At 47.8% G+C, this 25,182-nt stretch overlaps 1 protein-coding gene and 1 non-coding gene across 2 annotated transcripts in view; both read right to left on the bottom strand.

Annotated features, from left to right (window-relative positions):
- The window catches only part of DYSF (dysferlin), a 178,004-nt gene that overhangs the window by 119,303 nt on the left and 33,519 nt on the right, over window positions 1–25,182 (bottom strand). The window contains 16 exon segments of the mRNA XM_087965743.1: window positions 2,783–2,960; window positions 5,443–5,556; window positions 5,699–5,814; window positions 7,024–7,065; window positions 8,982–9,064; window positions 10,497–10,540; window positions 10,641–10,709; window positions 12,611–12,714; window positions 14,622–14,748; window positions 16,595–16,710; window positions 19,321–19,351; window positions 20,140–20,190; window positions 21,146–21,208; window positions 22,551–22,561; window positions 22,564–22,678; window positions 24,050–24,237. Coding sequence (XP_087821869.1) covers window positions 2,783–2,960; window positions 5,443–5,556; window positions 5,699–5,814; window positions 7,024–7,065; window positions 8,982–9,064; window positions 10,497–10,540; window positions 10,641–10,709; window positions 12,611–12,714; window positions 14,622–14,748; window positions 16,595–16,710; window positions 19,321–19,351; window positions 20,140–20,190; window positions 21,146–21,208; window positions 22,551–22,561; window positions 22,564–22,678; window positions 24,050–24,237 — 1,452 coding nt within the window.
- LOC148130639 (small nucleolar RNA SNORA17) lies at window positions 19,687–19,804 on the bottom strand. The gene has a single exon (XR_015749643.1). It is a non-coding gene; the product is annotated as a small nucleolar RNA SNORA17 (small nucleolar RNA).

The raw sequence follows: 25,182 nt of genomic DNA, 5'->3' as shown, positions 1-25,182 counted from the left end.
CATGCCGGACACTATCCAGGAAGCAGCAAGTTTGTTGTTGTGGAAGGTTTGCATTTTTATGTATAGGTAGGTAGGTAGGTAGGTAGGTAGGTAGGTAGGTAGGTAGGTAGGTAGGTAGGTAGGTAGATAGATAGATAGATAGATAGATAGATAGATAGATAGATAGATAGATAGATAGATAGATGGATGGATGGATGGATGGATGGATGGATGGATGGATGGATGGATGGATGGATGGATGGATGGATGGATGGATGGATGGATGGATGGATGGATGGATGGATAGATAGGTAAATAGATAGCTAGATAGCTAGATGGATGGATGGATGGATGGATGGATGGATGGATGGATGGATGGATAGATAGGTAAATAGATAGCTAGATAGCTAGATGGATGGATGGATGGATGGATAGATAGATAGGTAAATAGATAGCTAGATAGCTAGATAGCTAGATGGATGGATGGATGGATGGATGGATGGATGGATGGATGGATGGATGGATGGATGGATGGATGGATAGATAGGTAAATAGATAGCCAGATAGCTAGATAGCTAGATAGCTAGATGGATAGATGGATGGATGGATGGATGGATGGATGGATGGATGGATGGATAGATAGATAGGTAAATAGCTAGATAGATAGGTAGCTAGGTAGAAAGATAGATATATAGATGATAGATAGATAGATAGATAGATAGATAGATAGATAGATAGGTAGGTAGGTAGGTAGGTAGGTAGGTGGGTAGGTAGGTAGGTAGGTAGATAGATAGATAGATAGATAGATAGATAGATAGATAGATAGATAGATAGATAGATAGATAGATAGATAGATAGATAGACGGACAGGTGGATGTAGAGACAGAGATAGAGAGACAGAAATATAATAAAATATTATATAAAAATGCAAATATATATAGAACTAGCTCTATACCCCTGCTCTGCTACAACGCTATGTGATCAGGCTTAGTTTTTGGGGAGGAAAACAAGGGGACAAAATTGTGCCTCTGCCTACCAGCATCCATCAGTATTCATCTGGCTAGCATCCTGTCTGTGTGAAAGAATTGAGGAATGTTTGGAAACTGAAGCAGTATTTGCTGTGTAAGCAAGAAGGAGACAGCAAGGAGCCTGGACGTGGCTTAGCTCAACTTTTCTGCACTCAAGCTGGTTGCTGCTGTGAAACTAAAATGGAAACTCCTCTCCTCTGCTTGTATTTTGCCTTTGGGACAGATTTCTTTTCAGGTGGGGAGGGGGAGTAGAACTCCTTAGCATCAGAGCGTGTTAATAATAATATGCAAAATACTAATGCTCTGATGGTCATTTCGAAAAATCCTTTCTTGTTGAGCAGCTAGAAGCCAAGAGGAACACAGGTGCCAAATTTCAAGTTTGTAGGCTTTACGGTTCGGGAGATTTTGTGATGATGCGTGAGGGGTATTTCGCTTTTATATAGAGAGAATTGAGTCAGTTAAGCATGTCACCATGTGATTATGGCCACTTTCACTGACAATGTTTCTCCACCTTGGCAGCTTGAAGATGAATGGACTTCAAAGCTGCCCAGGCAACTCTGGGAGTTGAAGTCCGCCAGGGGTGGGATTCAAATTTTTTAACAACCAGTTCTGTGGGCGTGGCTTAGGTGGTGGGCGTGGCTTGGTGGTCATGTGACTGGGTGGACATGGCTTGGTGGTCATGTCATTGGCTGGGTGTAGCCAACTCAATATCACTCACATCGAGGCACGCATCTCTCATGACTGTGGGGATGCTGCAACAGTCGTAAGTGTGAAAAATGGACATAAGTCACTTTTTTCAGTGCCATTGTAACTTTGAATGGTCACTCCACACAAGCAAAGTACCAGCGAAGGAGGGGAAAAAAACTCCAGAGACGTTCCTGAGACCGGAAGTCTAGTCCTGCCAAGAATGTAATAAGGGTTAACGGAGAGGCAGTTTCTGTAAGCAACACCAGAATGTTTCCTTCCTGCCTTCCTTACAGGATTAGACCAGTAATTTCTTCTAACAATCGGTTCTCCGAACTGCTTAGAATGTTAACAACCGGTTCTAGCGAATAGGTGAGAACCTGTAGAATCCCACCCCTGAAGTCCACCCATCTTCAAGTCGCCTTCCAAGCCCCCCATCCTATCAATCTAGGAATGCTGCCAGGAATAGATCAAGAGTTTGATGATTTTCAGATTCTTCCCTTCCTTGAAGAAGGCCTAGCTGAGAAGGAAAGGTCACGATAAGCAAGCCATCCCATTCAGGAGTAGCAAGATAGAAGATCTCCCGTTCCAGAGTAAGTCTCCGGTCCCGGGGACCCACCCTGATTCGATCTCTGGTTCTGCTCTCTCTGGTTCACCTGACTATGCCTCCCACCCAGGGGTGGGCTTCAAAAAATTTAGCAAAGGGTTCTCTGCCTGCTTGCTGGGTGGGCGTGGCCATGATGGATGTAGCCTAGTCAACCTCCTGCAGCCTGGAGGGGGGCGTTCTTGCCGTCCCCCAGCTCCGGAGGCTCTCTGGAAGCCAGAAACAGGCCCATTTCCGGCCTTCCCGAACTTCCGGGAGGCCCGTTATTTGCCTTCCCTGAGCCTCGGCGCTCACCCTACCCTTCCCTGTACCCAAAATGGGCTGTGTGGGGACTTCTGGGAGGAGCGTGGTGGGGTGGGCGGGGCCAGCCAGGAGTGGGATTTTGGGGGGAGGGGGTTCTCTGAACTATGCAGAATCTTAGCTAGGGGCTCTCCCGGACCCCTGTGAACCCCCAGCAGCCCATCCCTGCTCCCAACTCTTTCCTTACCATCAAAGACCGCCCGGCTGAACTGCGTGGTGGATGCCAGCGGCTGGCAGGTGTTGTCAAATTTGTTTCCATAGTTGCCGATGCTGACCTCAAACTGGATGGCGTCACCCACGCCCTGCAGCATGGTGGCCGAGTAGAAGGCGGCGAAAAGGTTGTACTTCCGCCGACGCAGGTATTTCTGAAGAAGACCAGAGAACAGGAGGGGGAATGTCATTCGTGAAGAAGCCCACTCTAGATACTCTCAACTGGACTAAGAGCCACTAGTGGGATTTGTACAGGTCATCCTCAACTTACAACAGTTTGTTGAGGGACTGCTTAAAATGTTAAAATTTAAAAATGAAAAACGATGGGCAGCTTGGGAGGCTGGGATCTTCTCTCTAACCAACACATCAGCCACCCCCAATGTAGCAGGTCCCCATCAGGGCTCTTCCAGAAGTCCAGGGGGGGTGGAGTAATGACAGATGCAAGAAGCCAGGAACTAGGATAGGCTTAAAAAGTACTACGAGTTTATTTCACGCTTGCTAAACACAAGAATCTGATCTACTAACGGTCAAGCCAAATTGGCGCCAGAGTAGAATCAATTGGCTTCAAGGCAGGCTGGACTTAAGCTATGGGGGGTGTAGAGACTCCAAACTGATGATGCATTTGACTCCACCAGTTTCAGCCTCGTCATCTCCTAACAGAAGGGCTCTCCAACCTTGTCCACTTTAAGACTGGTGGACTTCAATTCCCAGAATTCCTCAGCCAGCTTTGCTAAGAGCATAGCCGGCTGGGGAATACTGGGAGTTGAAGTTCCCCAACCTTAAAGTTACCAAGGGCATAGCTGGCTGGGGAATTCTGGGAGTTGAAGTCCATCAATCTCAAAGTCAACAAGGGCATAGCTGGCTGGGGAATTCTGGGAGTTGAAGTCCACCAGTCTTAAAGTCAACAAGGGCATAGCTGGCTGGGGAATTCTGGGAGTTGAAGTCCACCAGTCTTAAAGTCACCAAGAGCATAGCTGGCTGGGGAATTCTGGGAGTTGAAGTCCACCAGTCTTAAAGTCACCAAGAGCATAGCTGGCTGGGGGATTCTGGGAGTTGAGGTCCACCAGTCTTAAAGTCACCAAGGGCATAGCTGGCTGGGGAATTCTAGGAGTTGAAGTCCATCAATCTCAAACTCAACAAGGGCATAGCTGGCTGGGGAATTCTGGGAGTTGAAGTCCACCAGTCTTAAAGTCACCAAGGGCATAGCTGGCTGGGGGATTCTGGGAGTTGAGGTCCACCAGTCTTAAAGTCACCAAGGGCATAGCTGGCTGGGGAATTCTGGGAGTTGAAGTCCACCAGTCTTAAAGTCACCAAGGGCATAGCTGGCTGGGGGATTCTGGGAGTTGAAGTCCATCAATCTCAAACTCAACAAGGGCATAGCTGGCTGGGGGATTCTGGGAGTTGAAGTCCACCAGTCTTAAAGTCACCAAGAGCATAGCTGGCTGGGGAATTCTGGGAGTTGAAGTCCACCAGTCTTAAAGTCACCAAGAGCATAGCTGGCTGGGGAATTCTGGGAGTTGAAGTCCACCAGTCTTAAAGTCACCAAGGGCATAGCTGGCTGGGGGATTCTGGGAGTTGAAGTCCACCAGTCTTAAAGTCACCAAGAGCATAGCTGGCTGGGGGATTCTGGGAGTTGAGGTCCACCAGTCTTAAAGTCACCAAGAGCATAGCTGGCTGGGGGATTCTGGGAGTTGAGGTCCACCAGTCTTAAAGTCACCAAGAGCATAGCTGGCTGGGGGATTCTGGGAGTTGAGGTCCACCAGTCTTAAAGTCACCAAGGGCATAGCTGGCTGGGGAATTCTGGGAGTTGAAGTCCATCAATCTCAAACTCAACAAGGGCATAGCTGGCTGGGGAATTCTGAGAGTTGAAGTCCACCAGTCTTAAAGTCACCAAGGGCATAGCTGGCTGGGGAATTCTGGGAGTTGAAGTCCACCAGTCTTAAAGTCACCAAGGGCATAGTTGGCTGGGGAATTCTGGGAGTTGAAGTCCACCAGTCTTAAAGTCACCAAGGGCATAGCTGGCTGGGGAATTCTGGGAGTTGAAGTCCACCAGTCTTAAAGTCACCAAGGGCATAGCTGGCTGGGGAATTCTGGGAGTTGAAGTCCACCAGTCTTAAAGTCACCAAGGGCATAGTTGGCTGGGAATTCTGGGAGTTGAAGTCCACCAGTCTTAAAGTCACCAAGGGCATAGTTGGCTGGGGAATTCTGAGAGTTGAAGTACACCAGTCTTAAAGTCACCAAGGGCATAGCTGGCTGGGGGATTCTGGGAGTTGAAGTCCACCAGTCTCAAAGTCACCAAGGGCATAGCTGGCTGGGGGATTCTGGGAGTTGAGGTCCACCAGTCTTAAAGTCACCAAGAGCATAGCTGGCTGGGGATTCTGGGAGTTGAAGTCCACCAGTCTTAAAGTCACCAAGAGCATAGCTGGCTGGGGGATTCTGGGAGTTGAAGTCCACCAGTCTTAAAGTCACCAAGAGCATAGCTGGCTGGGGAATTCTGGGAGTTGAAGTCCACTAGTCTTAAAGTGGTCAAATTTGGAGATCCCAGCCCTGGATGATCACTTGAGGTTATACCCCCACTTCACTGAAAAGATGAAGACATTAATGGCCATGGCATTATGTGGAGCACGAAAACTTTACCTCCACTCTCAAGATGTCATCCGCAGGGATGTCCCCCAACTTCTGTTCAACGTGGTCTACCAGCTTGGTCTCCAGTTCCACCAGCAGTCTGCCACGATAAGCCACTCCTTCTCCCTTGGGACATATAAGAATGAGCCCATGAGAAGGTTGCCCCCTCCCCTTCACAAGCCAGCTCTTGCTCCCAACTTGGCCATCTGGATGAACCCAACTGCTTCTCCAGGGTGGCACGCCAGTTAATTCAGAAGAGCTGTCTCACCTTGCCACTGTTGAGCTCTTCATAAGGGTCAGGAAATCCGGTGAACTCCCTCGGACTCCCGTAGAGGTTGACGTAGCATGGCCCAAAGGTGGGCAGGAAGCCAAGTCCATCGTCAACTGTGGAAAGAAACCCACGGAAGTAGAACTATGGAGATAATCGTCTACCTGAAATAACCAATTTTAGAGTCCAGAGGTGGGTATTCAGCAGGTTCTGATCAGTTCTGGAGAACCGGTAGCGGAAATTTTGAGTAATTCGGAGAACCGGCAAAATCCCACCTCTGACTGGCCCCGCCAACCCCATCTCTTCCCTGCCTCCTGAGTCCCAGCTGATCGGCTGGGTCTGCTTTGGTTGACCTGCACAGGAGAACGGAGCTGAGAAGCAGGTCAGAGGTGGGTGGATTTTGCAGTATCCTTTCCCTGCCACGCCATGCCATGCCACGCCCACCAAGCCACGCCACAGAACTGGTAGCAAAAAATGTTGAATCCCACCACTGGTCCACCCAAATATTCTTCTACCGGTGGCCCAATCAGAAACAGGAGGTTTCTGAGTCCTTTGAAAACAGTAGAAGTGAGAAGAAATCCTTGCATTTTTTTTTTCAATTCATGATATTAAACAAGGGTGAGAATGGACATGCTCGCCATCTTTACTCGGTTATGAGGTCCCATCCATACAATGATCCCTGCCTTCTAGGTTCCTAGCAATCCAAGCTAGGTGTCCACCATCAGAAGGCCACTCAAGTAGGGAAACTCAATGGCTATACACATGGTTTGGAGATACATTCACCAAAACCAGATGAATTTGCAGTCAACTGCCCAGATTTAGCATTTTTGGCATGCTGCATTTGCACAAAGGTCCTTCCTGGTCCACAAAGGTCCTTTCTCAACCTTGGCAAGTGGAAGATGGGTGGACTTCAACTCCCAGCAAAGCTGGCTGGGGAATTTTGGGAGTTGAAGTCCACCTGCCGAGATTGAGAGAACTTCAAGGCTGGCTGGGGAATTCTGGGAGTTGAAGTCCACCCATCTTCAAATCATCAAAGCTGAGACACTTTGTGCAGGAGAGATGGCAGCACCCCTCCAGAAAGATTAACCCCTAAATCTCCCCTCTTTCACAGACATGCACAATCACATCCAGCGAGGATTTAAACTGGGATTAGAGACCAAAGCAAGGTTGATGATCATCATCCCAAAGGAATCACATGCCTTCCCCAACTGATGTCATGTGCATCGTGCATTGGAATTTGGATTACAAAATGATTTTAAATTCATTTCAGAAACACACTCAGGAGGTGGAGAGGGGGGAGGGGAAGAGTCATGCTAAGGACATACTCTCTGTTGCTTTGAAGAGTTTTGTGGTGACGGGAAACTCATCTGAAGCAGAAAGAAAGAGTGGGAAAAGTGAAAAAGTGAAGTCCTTTTGGGTAGTGTATCATCACGGCTTCTGCTAAAGAAGAGGGCAGCCGAGACCGTCTGAGAGATAAGGGGTAAAAATGAAGAGGTGGCTTTTTAATAGAACGACAGAGTTAGAAGGGACCTTGGAGGTCTTCTAGTCCAACCCCCTGCTCAAGCAAGAAACCCTATACCATTCTGGACCAACAGTTGTTATCTGCACTGTCTGGTTTGGTTCTGCAACCCAACAGGACAGACACAGACTTCAGAGAGTAATTAGGACTGCGGAAAAAACAATTGCTACCAACCTGCCTTCAATCGAGGACCTGTATACTGCACGAGTCAAAAAGAGGGCTGTGAAAATACCTACAGACTCCTCACATCCTGGACATAAACTGTTTCAACTCCTACCCTCAAAATGACACTATATAGAGCACTGCACACCAGAACAACTAGACACAAGGACAGTTTTTCCCCCAAACGCCATCACTCTGCTAATAACAAATAATTCCCTCAACACTGTCCAACTATTTACAAAGTCTGCACTACTATTGCTATTAATCTTCTCATCACTCCTTATCACCCATCCCCTCCCACTTGTGACTGTATGACTGTAACCTTGTTGCTTGTATCCTAATGATTTTTATTGACTCTTTCCTAGTATTTGATTGCTTATTTGTACCCTATAACTATTATTAAGTGTTGTACCTTATGACTCTTGACAAATGTATGTTTTCTTTTATGTACACTGAGAGCATTTGCACCAAGACAAATTCCTTGTGTGTCCAATCACACTTGGCCAATAAAGAATTCTATTCTATTCTATTCTGTTCTAGTCTAGTCCAGTCCACTCTTCATTCTATTCTATTCTATTCTATTCTATTCTTATTCTTATTCTTATTCTATTAACTGTTCCCTATAAGTATTATTAAGTGTTGTACCTTATGATTCTTGACGAATGTATCTTTTCTTTTATGTACACTGAGAGCATTTGCACCAAGACAAATTCCTTGGGTGTCCAATCACACTTGGCCAATAAAACACGCTTTGCTTCTTTAATGCTGTGTTTTAACCATCCCTCTTATATACTATTCTCCCCAGCTGCAACCAATGAGGGGGATCATGGCCGCTTCCTCTGTTATAAGCCAAGTTGCTCCCTTCTCCATTCCTCCCTGAATGTCCTAGGATGGAGAGGGGATGGGCCTGGTTCTTGCTCTGACTGCCCAGCCAGCCTCTGCCCTTCTCCAGCCTTCTCCATAACCTCTAGAGCCTCCATTCCCTATGAGTCTGACTCTAACAAAGGGCATGACACTCTCTTTATTTAGTTACTGTGAATTCGTGGTCTGGGCAATAATTGCAAGAACAGACCTTATCAATCCTTGGATAATTGCCAGGCGGACAGCTTCCAGTTGCAAAGCTGTAAATTAAATACTTGGCAAGGAGTCTCTGTGAGGCACGAACCACCACAATAATCAAATCTCCCTAAAGAAAAATGAACTATTGTCTCCTGCAACCACCACTCCCCTTTTGCTTCTATTTATTCCCCAGGGAGGAGCCATTCAGCGTCCACATGTGCCCCTCTTCCCAAGTCGGCCCCTGTTCCTCAGTTGTTTTCCTCTCCTGACAGCTCTGTGCATGCGCACACTGGGAACAGGCTCCAGCTGTTCTTCTTCCCCACTTATCTCTGACTCCGAAAGCATCTGATAAATGTCGGACGGCGCTGACCCTATCTCTGCTTCTGACACAGAGCATCTATCAGAGCCTTCCCCAGACTCCAGGACTGGCCCATGTTCCTCCCTAACCTCCTCAATGTCCAAGTCTGCCGCCAGCTCTGCTGTCAGCTGGCGGGCCACAACACTAAGTCAGCCTGGGGATCAGGGCCCTCTGAACCTGCTCACCTTCCAGTTCTCCTCCCGGAGCGGAGATTTTGGACATGCAGAGGTAGCTGGTGCCAATGATGTCATTGTGGGTCATTCGGTCCCTGCGAAATAAAATGTTGATCCAATTACCTGCTGGATCAACAATACTGTGCACACAAAAAAGTTGTGTACAATATGCTCTTTGCCTGCCTCTGGAAAGAGGGGCTCTCTTGGGGGGTTTGGAGAAGGCTTGATCAGTAAACAACAGTTTTCAAATACTGCACGAAGGGATAAGGCCACGGTGGCGTCCTTGGTACTCTCTCAGCTTAGACATTTTCTTGCAGACAGTTACATTGCCAAACTAGGTAACATCGTCAGTATTACTAGAAGGGATGGGCTTGTGGAGTGGAGGAGGAGGGGAAAGGACTGCAGGGCCTTTGAAGTTGGCTGTTTTCTTGCAGTTGTTTCATGACCCAAACAAGGTACCATCATTAGTCCTAGAAGACAGAAGAGTTTGCAGAGAGGAGGAGAAGGAGGAGGAGAAGCAGAAGGAGGAAGAGAAGCAGGAGGAGGAGGAGAAGAGATGGAGGAGGAAGATGAGGGGGAGGAGAAGAGATGGAGGAGAGGGGGAGGAGGAGGAAGAGGAGGAGAAGGAGAAGGAGAAGGAGGAGAGTAGGAGGATGACTCTGAGCTCCTCTGGGCAGAGGGGCTTTCTTGTAGATGTTTCATGACCTTATTAGGTACCATCATCAGTCCTAGAAGACAGAAGAGGTTGCAGGGAGGAGGAGGAGAAGCAGAAGGAGGAGGAGGAGGAGGAGAGATAGAGGAGGAAGTGGAGGGCGAGGAGGAGGAGAAGGAGAAAAGATGGAGGAGGAGGAGGAGGAGGAGGAGGAGAATGAGAAGAGATGGAGGAGGAGGAGGAGGAGGAGGAGGAGGAGGAGGAGGAGGAGGAGGAGGAGGAGGAGGAGGAGGAGGAGGAGGAGGAGGAGAGATGGAGGAGGAAGAGGAGAAGGAGGAGAAGCAGGAGCAAAGGAGGATGACTCTGAGCTCCTCTGAGCTGGGGAGTTTTCTTGTAGACATTTCATGACCCTATTAGGTACCATCATCAGTCCTAGAAGACAGAAGAGGTTGCAGGAAGGAGGAGGAGAAGTAGGGGGAGGAGGAGGAGAGATAGAGGAGGAAGTGGAGGGGGAGGAGGAGGAGGAGGAGGAGGAGAGATGGAGGAGGAGGAGAAGAAGAAGCAGGAGAAGCAGGAGAGAAGGAGGATGACTCTGAACTCCTCTGAGCTGGGGAGTTTTCTTGTAGACATTTCATGACCCAATTAGGTAACATCATCCGTGCTAGAAGGGAGTCAAGTTTACTCAAACTGTGCAGAATCCCCATCTTTTTCATGCGCTTAAAAAAAAAACAACGGGTAGGGCTGAACTGCAGCCCCCAGCTAGAAACGAGGCTGCCTGGCTCCTTTTCCCATCCCAAACCTTGCAAACGGGGGATCGAGTTATAAATGACGGACTCAGGCAGAATCCCGTCACTGGCTCCTCGCTCTTTACTCACCAGTCCATGACACGGATCCTCATCCTTTCACACATGGAGGGAAACTGCAGGGAAGAGCCGAAGAGGCTGGGTCAGAGAGGGGCTTCGGGGAAAGAGAGGATGCTGTGAAAAGACTGGGAGATGGGGTCAGGGGAGGGGGCTCACCATGGCAGGCAGCGTGACAATCTGGTTCCACTGCGGATTGGCGTTCTTCTCCACGATCTTGCTGCAGAGCTACTCAAAGGAAGGAAAGATACCCCTGAGTAAGTGCCCCCCCCCATCTTCGGGGGTCCTGCTGCCCACTTTCCAGGCAGAAATCTGGCTCAACCGGGAAACAAAACCATGTAAGTCCTCGACTTATGGCCACAATTGAGCCTAAACATTTCTGTAGCTTAAGGAAGACCCTTGCTAAGTGAGTTTGGTCTCCGTTTTACGACCGTTCTTGTTAAGCGAATCCATGTGGTTGCTAAGTCAGGGACTGTTGTGGTTAGCCGGCAGCAGGTGAGGATGGCTGAGGAGAGCGAAGACTCAGATGAGGGGCCAGGACCATCAGGGAGTGGACTGCTGCCTTTGGAGATTGTGAGGGCTGGCAGCAGCGATGAGGAGGTTCCCGAGGAGCCTGTGCCCAGTGTGCATGCACGCAGGGCTGCTCACATTAAAGAGCAGCTGCAGCAGCACAGGTGACTCAGGAGTAAGGCTGCAAGCTAATGGCCCCTCCCTCAAGAAGATAAAAGCCAGCTGTGAATCGGACGTTCTTTGCAGGAAGCAAAGATGTTTTGAAACTCAGCCTCGTGGACATTACAGTTGGTATTTGAAGACTCTTGTGTTGTAAACTATTTCTTATCTGTTATTCTTGGCAGCCTCACACAGTTTTGGCGAGGCTTGTGCTTATCAAAGTTAATTAGTTTGCAGCAGCCTTCGTAAGACTCATTAAAAGGTTTCTGCTCCCTTTGGTTATTGTTTGTTTTATTGGAAAAGGGTTTTGGGTCAGAACAGGTTCGCCATTGTTAAGTGAATCGGGCTTCCCCGTTGATGTTGTTGGCCAGAAGACCGCAAAAGGGGAACAGGTGACACACACACACACACACGGGATGCTGTAACTGTCATAAATACGAGTCAGCTGCCAAGCACCTGAATTTTGATCCCGTGACTATGAGGGATGCTACAACTGTTGTAAGTGTGAAAAACATCATAAGCCACTTTTTTCTGTGCCTTGGTAACTTGGAACGTGTTGTGGCCCAACAGCAGCCAGCGGAGTTGGCAGCATATTTGGACAGTGAGAAGGTTGGGGAGGAATATGGGCGAGTCTTGGAGTCTGGGGAAGGCTCTGACGAGGGCTCTGTGTCGGAGGCAGAGGTGGGGCCAGGGCCATCTGACAGTTATCAGCTGCCTTCAGAGTCGGAGATAAGTGAGGAAGAAGAACAGCTGGAGCCTGTTCCCAGTGTGCGCATGCACAGAGCTGCCAGATGAAGGGAACAGCTCAGGAACACGGGCCAACTTGGGAGTAAAACCACAGGGGGGGGCGGTAAATGGTCCCCCCCCCGTAGGGAACAAAAGAGGAGCAAAAGGGGAGTGGAGCTTTGCAGGAGACAATTGGTTCATTCCAGCATGCTTGCCAAGTGTTGCCGCATCTGAAAGATATCGGCCTGGCCCCTCTTCCAAGCCTGATAAAGGTTTGTAATTGGGAACTACCTTGAAAGACGGTTGGCCAGGACTTTGTTGGAGAGGAAATTCATTGTAAATTAAATAAAAGGGGGTTTATCGGGACGAGGACTCAGCTTTGTGCTGTTGGGGAAGCCTAGGTCAGAACAGAACAGTCACTAAATGAACAATTGTAAGTTGAGGATTACTTTTATGCCTGCACTTATTAATTTATCTTTGAATTTCATTCCCCCTTTCTACTCCATAGATCCCTTATAGGACATAGCTCCGGTTTTAGGCAGAGCTTCCAAAGGGCCATGTAGCTCCTACGTATTTTAGGAAAGGAAAGCTGATCCTGCGTCTCTGGAAATAGAAAGGCTTTCTCTCACAACGCTTCCCAGTTCAATCAGAATAGAGCTGGAAGGGACCCCGGAGGTCTTCTAGTCCAACCCCTGCTCAAGCAGGAGTATACCAAGACACAGGAGCTGACGTACCGTTTTCCCTGCAAAGGTAACTTCCACAAAGGGATCCACCAGGTTCTTCTTGTTGCTTTCAAAGCCGAAGATCTGCTTGACGCTGTCCATCACGGCATCATCCACTGGAATCACAAGATCATATGGTTGGAAGGGACATGGGAGTGGAGACTGCTGAATGGGGCCAGGGGAGATGGGGATCGGCTTCCCCAGGAAGGGAGGGAGGGAAGGGATGGAGGGAGGGAGGAAGGAGGGAAGGAGGGAGGGAGGGGGAGGGAGGGAAGGAGGGAGGGAGGGAGGAATGAGGGAGGGAGGAAAGGAGGGAGGGAGGGAGGAAGGAAGGAAAGGAGGAAGGAAGGAAAACAGGGAGGGAGAAAGTAAGGGAGGGAAGGAGGAAGGAAGGAAAGGTGGGAGGGAGGGAGGAAAGGAGGGAGGGAGGGAGGAAGGGGAGGGAGGGAGAGAAGGAGGGAGGAAGCTAGGGAGGGAGGAAAGGAGGGAGGGAGAAAGGAAAGGAGGGAGGGAGGAAGGGAGGGAGGGAGGGAGGAAGGAAGGAAAGGAGGAAGGAAGGAAAACAGGGAGGGAGAAAGGAAGGGAGGGAGGGAGGGAGAGAAGGAGGGAGGAAGCTAGGGAGGGAGGAAAGGAGGGAGGGAGAGAAGGAGGGAGGGAGAGAAGGAGGGAGGAAGCTAGGGAGGGAGGAAAGGAGGGAGGGAGGGAGAAAGGAAAGGAGGGAGGGAGGGAGGGAGGGAAGGAGGAAGAAAGGAAAGGAGGGAGGAAGGAAGGAAGGAGGGACTGAGGGAGGGAAGGAGGGGGGAGGAAGGAAGGAGGGAAGGAGGGAGGGAGGGAGGGAAGGAAGGAGGTACAGGTAATCCTTGACTTATGACCAGAATTGAGCCCAACATTTCTGTTGCTAAGCGAGACATTTCTGAAGTGAGTTTTGCCCCATTTTACGACCTTTCCACTCATACTTGTTAAGCGAATCACTGCAGTTGTTAAGTTGGTACCATGGTTGTTAAGTGAATCTGCCTTTGTTTGTCTGAAGGTTGCAAATGGGGATCACGTGACCCTGAGACCATCATAAATACGAACCAGCTGCCAAGCATCCGGATTTTGATCACAAGACCCTCGGGAATTGTTCTGTCTCGCCTTTCCTCTTTCCCAAAAGATGAAAGAGTACAAACTCACACAAACACAGGCAGGCAAGCTGGCTCGGACTTCACAGAGTTAATTCTTTGGAACTGATAATATTCTTGGCATTCCCACATGTCCTGCCTGCCAAGTCCGAACTGATAGCAAATAAAATTTTATTCACAGAAAATCACAAGGCAGTCCACAAAGAAAATCTGAAGTAAGGTTAAACTTTGTCCCGTACAAAGTTTCAGGAGAAAACACACCCACTTTTATCCCCTGTGGGGTGTGGCTCAATGACTCAGCTCACTCTCTGACCCTCCCACACCTCCTACGTTGCTGCTCATGTTTCTCCCTACAACGCTGCTTAGGATCGAGCCAACACTCTTCCTCTTTACTCCCTGTCAGGGGCTGCTCCGATATGCCTTCCTCCTGATTAATTTGAGGCTGTTCCTCTTGGTTGTCTGATGGAACCTGAGGCATTATCAGGGAGGAAGGTCCTGGGGAGGAAGGCATTGCCAGAGAGGAAGGTCCTGGGGAGGAAGGCATTCCCAGTTCCTCCTCCTCATCTTCCAGGTCCTCTTCCTCTGACAGCATAGGCTCAGGAATCGGGGCCACAATAGGAATCCTGCAACATTATCTTGGGGCCCCGTAGATTTGCCTCCATTCGTGAAAAGTGTCCCAATTGGGCTTTGAAAAAGCATCAAATTCAGATCACTTTGTCCTCGTTCTGACAAAGCAGACCCAACAGCCGTCCAGAATCAGATGCCTTCCAGGGTGTTGAATAAGATATCCCATCATCCACAACCAAGAGAAGGGGCCTTCAGAGTTTGGCTTCCAGCCCAGAAACCATTCCCTCCCTTCCCCGTCCTCCCAGCAAGGTTGCCCTCCTCACCCCACCACTCACTCTGGGGCAGGTCTTCTGCTCGATAGACCTTCAGGGAGAAGTGGGCGCCACGGAGAGCCACGCCTGGCGGCTTGAAGACGTTCCCCTCGATGTCCTCTTTCTCCTCGATAGCTTCCTTCCTCTCCATCTGGGAAGAGAGTGAGAGGACGAATGAAGCACTTGCCTGCCTTCGCACGGGAGTACCTAGATCAGGGGTCACCAACCTTTTGGACCTCAGGGACCCCCAAACTCATAATTTCAAACCCTGTGAACCACTAATATGAATTTTGACTGACAGTGGCTTGCTGACGTTGTGTCATGCCCCTGGTGGAGACTGACTCTGAGGGAGAGGAGGAAAGACAGGGAGTGGAAGTGTGGCTCCGGAGGTGGTGAAGGAGGCTGGGGAAGGGCAGAGGCCGGCTGGGCAGTCAGAGGAGGATCCAGGTCCATCCCCTCTCCATCCTAGGGCATGCAGGGAGGAGAGGATAAAGGAGATACGTGGTCTACTGGGGAGGAGAGGGCCTTGATCCTCTTCATGGGCTGCAGCTGTGACAACTGGATAAGAGGACGGATATGCATACAAGCGAGTGCTGGAAACAAAGCATGGAAATATCTCTAGTTTATTGTTCCTCTCTAAGTTTAGCGTCCCTCCCTGTGTGTATTCTGATATTTGTGGATGTCTTCAAGCCCTTATCTTGCCTGGTTTGTGTTGTTTTTTACTTTTTATAATTTATAGGCATTTTTAGTTTAAACGGCATTTCCTCCTTCTTGTAACTGCTCGTGTGGGAGTTTTTTATCTCCAGTCAAGGATATTTGGAGCTTGGAAGCAAAGTGAAGGAATAAAAGGGGCTGCTTCACCTGTTTTTTGTGACTGTGTTTATTTTGTATCCCACCCTGGCTCATCACACGTTGGTGGGAGCAGCTGCTCCTCCACCCGGATGCACCAGCCTGCTATAGACTGGAAGAGTTGCTCCAGGATGGCCAAAGGGTCAATCCGGTGACTCCTGCAGATCTGAAATATGGGACCGACTTTCCCACCAACGTCAGCAAGCCACCCTGGGGCAGTTTTCCCTCCCCTGCCCTTGGTCTTACCTTCCAGTTCCAGCTCGCGTGGCTCTACTCAAGATAATGTTTGCGCTTGGCCGAAGGGTAGGGGCCAGCGGGTGGGCGGGCCATGTGGGTGGCATAGCCTTGTGTTCCTGCACAGCCTGGATTAATTGCTTTTTGAGGGCAGGGGACATTTCTCTGCGGATCTCCAAATTTTTCTCATGGCCCATCAGTGGTCCCCGGCTCACGAGTTGGTAACCGCTGACCTAGAGCAGTGGCCCCCAACCTTTTTTGTGCCGTGGCCCGGTACTGGCATCACAAAATGATCCGCGGCCCGGTACCGGCATCAGCACACATGACAAGGCAAGGTGAGCCAAGCGACCGGCCAGCCAGCCGTCCCCCGCTTCTCCCCGCCACCTTCAACTCCTCCTTTGTACCTTTGTCGATGGGCTTCACTTCGGGACGGTCGCTCGGCTCGCCTTGCCTTGGGTGCTGAAAGAATCCTCAGGCCCTAGTTTCGTTCGAAGCCCCCTTCGATGAAACTAAGGCGTGAGGATTCCTTCAGGACCCAAACGCCGCTTTCCAACCAGAACAGCTCACCCGGAAGCACTTTCTCGTCAAACAAGATGGCGGCGCCCAGCAAACCGGCGGCCCAGTAGGAAATGTTCCACGGACCGGTACCGGTCCGCGGCCCGGTGGTTGGGGACCCCTGACCTAGAGGACCACCTGTCTCTCTGCAGGCACTTTTCCAGGGGTGGGATTCCAAAATCCCAGCAACCGGTTCGCTGCCCGGCATCCAGCTGGAATAGTCCCTCCGTTGCGCTGCGGACTTTGCTGGGAGACACCGAGGCCACCTACCTGAAGAGCCCCTCACCAAGGAGGAGAGTCTTCTTTGGGGGGTAATACCCTTTTTCTAAGTTTGACCCCACTTTGATGGAAATACTCACGGGGGCTTCGTCCCCAGGACCGAGGACATATAAGCTGACTTTCAGGTAGCCTCTGGCGCCGACCGAGAAATCCTCCGGATCCGACATCAGCAGCCATTTCCGGAGGAAGCAATGCCCTGGGGTGGGAGTAAGAGACATTTATACCCTACCGTACACCCACCTCATCGGATAAAAGGGTCTGATAAAATGAAGGAGACTGGGACACGGTGGCTCAGGAGCTGAGACGCTGAGCTTTTTCCTTTCTTTTTCTCTTCTTCCTGCACTTCTTTCCTCTTTGACTTTCTCCGTTTTTCTTTCTATTGGCATCCCACTGTAGGAAGTTAGCACCCACCCCCTCTCCTAGAAAAAATGAAATACCCCAGGAAAATATTAAAAAGGCAGAATATTTTCCCCGAAAAAGAGAAGTAGAAACTCAGAAGCAGAAGCTCACCCCCACCTTTGCTAATAGACCAGTACTCTGGCCTAGGCCGGCCTATTTTACATAACAAAGATCTACTCCAGGTAGAGCTATCATAAGAATTGCCCAAAGCCATAAGTGTACAAGCAGTGTGTCGGTTGGTTTACAAATTTTTGTGCATCCATTTCATAGTCACAATTACAGTTACATTGCATAATAACTCATATTATCAATCAAAGATTAAATACCCTAGTATCATTATTAATCAATCATTTGACTACAATTTTGTTCATTCATACTTTGCGAGATAACTATAATTTGCTTAGTTTATTTTATAACAATTCATATAATCCTCCCAAATCTATCCTAGAAACATTTTATAGATATAATAATAAGAAAAGAAAAGAAATACATCTTTATATATTCATTGTTTTCTAAAATTCTACATATTTTAATATTATATTTTATTATCTAAACAGCCTACAGAGTGGGCCCTGCATGGCCCCACGGGAGTCTGACAACCAATCAGAATACAAGCTCCAATTCAAATCCTAACAGAGGGTATAAAACCCAGGGACTTTCAGCATCTCAACCCTTCCTTCTTTCTTCACCCAAGGCATATGATCCTGTCCACCATTAAACCATCTTTCCGAGCAGTCGCCGTGTTTCCAGTGTCTTTCTTCCCCACTTGGAACTGAACCCAGAAGGAGAATTCTTCCAACACCACAACACTGTCAAACTACTTAGTAAGACTGCACTACTATTACTCTTCTCATCCTTCCTAGTACCTATCTCTTCCCGCTGATGACTATAACCATATTGCTTGTATCTTTGCAATTTCTATTGTTTTATTTGTTTCCGAGTATGATTTGGTTGCTTATTAGTAACCTTTTTATCTATATCTTAAATTCTTGTCCGTTATTACAATTTTATTTTGGACTGTATTTTATTACTATTTCATCTTAAATCGTATTTTGTCTAGATTCCATTTTAAAGTGTATTTTATCAAGGTCCATTTTAAATAGTATTTTATCCAAATTTCATTTTGAATTGCTTTCATTCAATTTTAGTAACAAATCGTTGCTGGAATTCTGCACTTTGATATGGCCCAAGGGCTAATCAATAAAGACTTATTCTTATTAGTAACCTATGTGTTAAAGTCTGAACAGCTGCTGATGCAATGAGAATGACTCAGCATAGCATGGGGTATTTCCTTCTGGCTGAGGAATTCTGGGAGTTGAAGTCCACAAGTCTTAAAGTTGCCAAGGTTGGACACCCCTGCTTTAAGAGGTGTTTATACCGTATATTGCAGCCATTAGAGGGTGTGGTTCTCTCTCCTTGTGTCCAGTATTCATTGCAGAGTTCTCCGTGTAAGAGTTAAGAAGAACTTGTGCCTGCTTGCAAGTTATTTTGCCTACCATGTATATTTCTGTATAATAACTGTATTGTAGATAAACCACCACTGTTAAAAGTCTAAGCCTCTGTGTGTTGTGTTTTGCTCCTGGGTTGTTTCATAATGGTAGTCACGCTGCAAACGCTCCGACACTATGACAATCACTAAGCGTTGTATCTTCTGAATGTATTTTTATGTACACTGAGAGCTTATGCACCAAAGACAAATTCCTTGTGTGTCCAATCACTCGTCCAATAAATAATTCTGTTCTATTCTATTCTCTTACTCTACCCTACCCTATTCTCCTACCCTACCCTACCCTACTCTATTCTATTCTCCTACCCTACCCTACTCCATACTTTATTCTATTCTCCTACCCTACTCTATACTTTATTCTATTCCCTACCTTCTACTCTATACTCTATTCTATTCTCCTACCCTACTCTTCTCTACTCTACTCCTACTCTACTCTATACTCACCCTACTCTTCCTACTCTACTCTACACTTTATTCTATTCTCCTACCCTACCTACTCTACTCTACTCTACTCTACTTCTATTCTATTCCTCCCTACCCTACTCTATACTTTATTCTATTCTCCTACCCTACCCTACTCTATACTTTATTCTATTCTCCTACCCTACTCTATACTTTATTCTATTCTCCTACCCTACTCTAATCTATTCTATTCTATTCTCCTACCCTACCCTACCCTACCCTACTTTACTCTATTCTATTCTCCTACCCTATCCTACCCTACTCCATTCCATTCCATTCTATTCCATTCTATTCCATTCTATTCCATTCCATTCCATTCTATTCTATCCTATTCTATTATTGTAAACTGTAATAAGGACATTCCATGGTATTTTTTCAGTTCTGAGTTAACGAAATCCATTCCATTCTGCCAAAGATGAGGGTTCAATTTCCACTCACTGGGTTCAGCATAAATAGTTCCAACGTCCACCTGGAAGACATAAACAGAAAGACCGTTCAGGCTGGACTTCACTGCTCCCCAGAAGCGCCCTCTGTCCTCACCCCCCACCCCCACCCAGGATAGAAAGTCAGACCCCTCCTGGTCAATGCTCCCAACCACTGGAAGTTTTGAAGAAGAGACTGGACAACTATTTGTCTGAAATGGTCTAGTTTTTCCTGCACAAGCAGGGGGTTGGACTAGAAGACCTCTAAGGCCCCTTCCAACTCTGCTATTCTACATTCTGTCATGTTTCTGCAGATGATGGTGATGAAGCAGAGGTGGTATATTCAGCCGGTTCTGACCAGTTCTGGAGAACCAGTAGCGGAAATGTTGAGAAGTTCGGAGAACCAGCCAATCCCACCTCTGACTGGCCCCGCCAACCCCATCTCTTCTCTGCCTCCCATTGAGTCCCAGCTGATCGGCTGGGACTCAATGGGAGGCAGATTGGTTGCCCTGCACAGGAGAACGGAGCTGGAAAGCAGGTTAGTGGGGTGGGGAGGGAAGGGGGATTTTGCAGTATCCTTCCCTTGCCACGCCCACCAAGCCACGCCCACCAAGCCACAGCCACAGAACCGGTAGTACAAAATTTTCGAATCCCACCTCTGTAACGAAGGTGGTGATGAATTGCTTTTTCTTGCAACAGTGCAGCACAACACACAGGAAAGAGAGACAGTGACAATTGCGCATGACTCCTGGAGGCCAGGAGGCCTGTCCAAGAAAAGTTTTCTCCATAATTATTGGGAGAAACAAAAGAGTTGATTAGGAAGGAAATGACTTACCCGGAATTCTCCGATCACAGAGTCTGTCCGGAAAGAACGAGAGTCAACAACCTGAAGAGGGAACACCAACAAAAAAAGTGAGCCTCCACTTAAACAACGTGTCCTAAGATGCCAGCTGACCTTCTGCCCCTCAAGGGTCTTAGCATTTGGGCCAAGAGCCAACGCCTCCTGGTCTGCACCAAGATTTTGGTGAGCTTTCTGTGTCCTCCCACAAGCTCTTGTGAACTTCCAGCCCAGGTTGGGCAGACATTTCCCAAGACTGCAAGGCAAGATTGGAGGTTGGTCACAAGGGTTGGTGAGCTTGCAAAAGAGGTCTGAGGATCTGGAGATAACTCAAGGGAGCTGGCTGATCCCTTGTTCAAAAGGCAACAGGGGGGGAAAAAAAGAAGAAAACAATGAAATCTAGCACCACCTTAGTCATGAAAGCCAAATGGACGACTTTGGGTCAATTGCTAGGAGACAGTGAGTTCTAGTGCGGCCTTAAGCATAAAAGCCAGCTAGTTGACTTTGGGCCAATGACCAAGAGACAATGAGTTCTACTCCCACTTTAGGCATGAAAACTGGCTGGGTAACTTTGGGCCAGTCACTAGGAGACGGTGAGTTCTAGTTCTGCCTTAGTCATGAAAGATAGCTGGGTGACTTCCCTCCGTCTCAGCCCAACCCACCTCACAGGGTTGCTGTTGTGCGGGAAAACAAAAGGAGGGAAGACTGTTAGCTCCATTCATCACCTTGTTTGTAAAACTAATGAAGGTGGGATGCAAATAAACAAATGGTAAATGAAATTTGGGGGAGGGGATGTGAACTCTCCCGAATGTTGGACTAATTGGGTTGGACTAGATGACCTACAAGGTCCCTTCCAACTCTGATTATCTGTTAAGTGTGGAATGTGCCTCCCCCTATTAAAGACAGTTGCCATGGCCTCCCCATGCACCTAAGAGGAACACTTCCTATGCTCCGTGATACATTCTCCGTGTAAGCCGGGGAAGAGGAACCCCAACCCACTTACCGTGATGAATATGGGCTGGTCGAAAAGGTCCACGGGGGATTCAAAGACGTTGAAGAAAAAGGTCTGCAGGAGACAGAGGGAGGAGGGAGGTTTAGCTGCACCCCAAATGCATTCCGGGAAACTGACCCCCAACGGAAGAATCTGGATTCTGTAACACCTTTGTTCCCTAGGGCCATCCGTCTGGCAAACTCGCAAGATTCGTTCCTCTCGCCATGTCCAGGAATACATCCCAGCTAAACTGTGTTGTTTCTCCGTGTCATATAATATTTGTGAGTACGTGCATAATTTTGTATCTGTTTGTTTGTTTATCTTGTCATGTTTATGTTTATATTGGAGGTGGTGACCCTTTGAGCACTGCATGCAACATAATTTCATTTTAATATATGCCGATGGGTGTACATTCAAAGGGACAATAAAGTTATTCTAAGGCTGTGGTCTTCAAACTTGGCAAGTTTAAGACTTGTGGACTTCAACTCCCAGAATTCCTCCTCCAGACAGACCCTTGTGATAGATGATGGATGGATGGATGGATGGATGGATGGACAGATAGACAGACAGACAGATAGATATGGGTAGATGGATGGATGAGGAGACAATAGATAAACAGACAGATAGATGATAGACCAAGGGTCTTCAAACTTGGCAAGTTTTAAGACTTGTGGACTTCAACTCCCAGAATTCCTCCTCCAGACAGACCCTTGTGATAGATGATGGATGGATGGATGGATGGATGGATGGATGGATAGATAGATAGATAGATAGATAGATAGATAGATAGATAGATAGATAGATAGATAGATAGATAGATAGATAGATAGATAGATATGGATGAGGAGATGATAGATAGATAGACAGACAGACAAATAGATGATAGACCAGGGGTCCTCAAACTTGCCATTTTACCCGAGCCTAGCCATTTTTCAGGATTCAAAAAAAATAAGACCGTTAACTCCCAGAATTCCTCCTCCAGTCATGTTAGCTCAGGAATTCTGGACAGACAGAAGACAATTGAAGACCAGGGTCCCAAACGTGTTAAACTTGTGGACGAGTTTGAAGACCCTTGTGATTAGATGATGGATGGATGGATGGATGGATGGATGGATGGATGGATGGATGGATGGATGGATAGATAGATAGATAGATAGATAGATAGATAGATAGATAGATAGATAGATAGATAGATAGATAGATAGGGATGGATGAGGAGACGATAGATAAACAGACAGACAGATAGATGTTAGAATTCAGAGGTCTTCAAACTTGACAGCATTAAGACTGGTTGACTTAAACTCCCATAATTCCTCCTCCAGTCATGTTAGCTCAGGATTTCTGGGAGTTGAAGTCCACCAGACTTAAACTTGCCAAATTTGAAGACCCTTGATCAAAGGTCTAAGTCTTTTCTCACCTCATCAAAAAGGGGCCGTTTCCTTTCCGGATCCGGGTTCTCTTGGTCTGCCCCACTGCCGTGACCTTCACCACAGACTTGAGGTTGACCCCGGAGAGCTGCCTCCCTTCAATGATGCGGACCCGGATCTAAAAAGGTGAAGGACAGGATTACTTGCCAGGTATTCTGCCTACCGCATACGTTTCTGTATATATATCCGTCTTGTAGATAAACCGCTGTTAAATGCCTAAGCCTCTCAGTGCCGTCTTTTGCTCCTGGGTTGCCTCAATAGTAGCCACGTTGCAAATGCTCTGACGGAGTCTAATCCAGACTCATCACTTGAAGCCCCTCTGCCTTCCGAAAGAGGACAGAGACCAGGGATGGGATTCCAAAATCCCAGCGACCAGTTTGCTGCCTGGTTGCTAGGTGGGGAGGGATTGCAGGGCAAGATTGCAGGGCAAGATTGGAGATATCTCACAAAGGTTGGTGAGCTTGCAAACGATGTCAGAGGATCTGGAGATAACTCAAGGGAGCTGGCTGATCCCTTGTTCAAAAGGCAACAGGGGAAAAAAGAAGAAAACGATGAAATCTAGCACCACCTTAGTCATGAAAGCCAAATGGACGACTTTGGGTCAATCACTAGGAGACTGTGAGTTCTAGTGCGGCCTTAAGCATAAAAGCCAGCTAGTTGACTTTGGGCCAATGACCAAGAGACAATGAGTTCTACTCCCACTTTAGGCATGAAAACTGGCTGGGTAACTTTGGGCCAATCACTAGGAGACGGTGAGTTCTAGTTCTGCCTTAGCCATGAAAGAAAGCTGGGGGACTTCCCTCCGTCTCAGCCCAACCCACCTCACAGGGTTGCTGTTGTGTGGGGAAAAAAAAGGAGGGAAGACCGTTAACTCCATTCATCACCTTGTTTGTAAAACTAATAAAGGTGGGATGCAAATAAACAAATGGTGAATGAAATTTGGGGGAGGGGATGTGAACTCTCTGAAATGCTGGGACTAATTGGGTTGGACTAGATGACCTACAAGGCGGGGACGACCAGAACTTCCTGTTTCCGGCTTCTGGTGGGTCTCCAGAGCCCAAGGGAGGCCATTTTCACCCTCCCAAGGGTCCAGAGGCCTCCCCCAGGCCTCTGGGAAGGCAAAAATGTCCTCCCCTGGGCTCTGGAAGCCCTCCGGAAGCCGGAAACAGTCCCATTTCCAGACTTCCAGAAGGCCCAGTTTTCTCCTCCCAGAGCCTCCGTGCGAAGCCTGCACTTAGCTCCATTGAAAATGGGCCTCATGGAGACTCCTGGGAGGGGAGGGGAGGGGAAGGGCCAGCCAATCGGTTGGAACACCGGTTCGGTGAACCAGATGCAAATTTAACATCCGGTTCACCCAAACCGGTCCGAACCGGTAGAATCCCACCCCTGGCAGAGACCCTTTTTAGATCAAGGTCAGAACCCACCAACACCTGCGTGATTGGCAGAAGCTCCCCCAGACCTTCACAAAGGTGGGCTTGAGGTTGGTCACCTGGAAATCCTGGGGTTTGTTGGAGAGCAGCTTCCGGGAAGTGCTTTTCCTTCTCTTGCTTGCAGGAAGAACGTGAGACGGCGGCCTTTTGGGCAAGGAAGGCTGATCGGGAGCTGAGGGTCTTGCAGAAGGATCGGCTTCCTCTTCGGTGCCCAGCTGGTCCTCACTGTCTTCTTCTCCCCCTGTGTCTGCGGGAGAAGGAGGTTCGCTGCTTTTAGTCTCCCCATCGGATTTTTCAGGGCGGCTCATCAACTGCCCTCAAAGCAAAGCTACCCCAAAGGAGACAACATTACTCACGGCGGGATTACATTTCTAAGCAGGGCCAGGAAGTTTGTGACAAACTTCAGGGACTAAAAAGGGCAGGAAAATAATTCAGGGGGTGGGGTGTTAGGGAATATTTTGTATCGAACTGATTTAGGGTTTGATTTTAAGGTATTAGGTCTCCTGTTTGAGCAGGAAAGACTAGAAGACCTCCAAGGTCTCTTCCAACTCTGTTCTTCTGTCATTCTGTGATTCTGTTATGTTACTCTCTTATTATGTTATTCTGTTATTCTGTTGTTGTTCTGTTATTCTGATATTCTGTTGTACTGCCATTCTGTTGTTCTGTTGTTCTGATATTCTGAAATCCTCTTACTCTGTTATTATGCTATTCTGTTCTGTCATTCTGTTATTCTGATATTCTGAAATCCTGTTACTCTGTTATTCTGCTATTCTGTTCTGTCATTCTGTTATTCTGATATTCTGAAATCCTGTTACTCTGTTATTCTGCTATTCTGTTGTTCTGTCATTCTGTCGTTCTGTTATTCTGATATTCTGAAATCCTGTTACTCTGTTATTATGCTATTCTGTTCTGTCATTCTGTTATTCTGATATTCTGAAATCCTGTTACTCTGTTATTCTGCTATTCTGTTCTGTCGTTCTGTTATTCTGATATTCTGAAATCCTGTTACTCTGTTATTATGCTATTCTGTTCTGTCGTTCTGTTATTCTGATATTCTGAAATCCTGTTACTCTGTTATTATGCTATTCTGTTCTGTCATTCTGTTATTCTGATATTCTGAAATCCTGTTACTCTGTTATTCTGCTATTCTGTTGTTCTGTCATTCTGTCGTTCTGTTATTCTGATATTCTGA

Source organism: Notechis scutatus, chromosome 4 (genome assembly GCF_049901735.1).
Source record: "Notechis scutatus isolate UNSWTSFEM ecotype Mainland chromosome 4, rNotScu1.2, whole genome shotgun sequence".
Classification (NCBI taxonomy): Eukaryota; Metazoa; Chordata; class Lepidosauria; order Squamata; family Elapidae; genus Notechis; species Notechis scutatus.
Note: the sequence above shows the minus strand (reverse complement) of the source record. Positions and strands in the feature narration are given on the sequence as shown.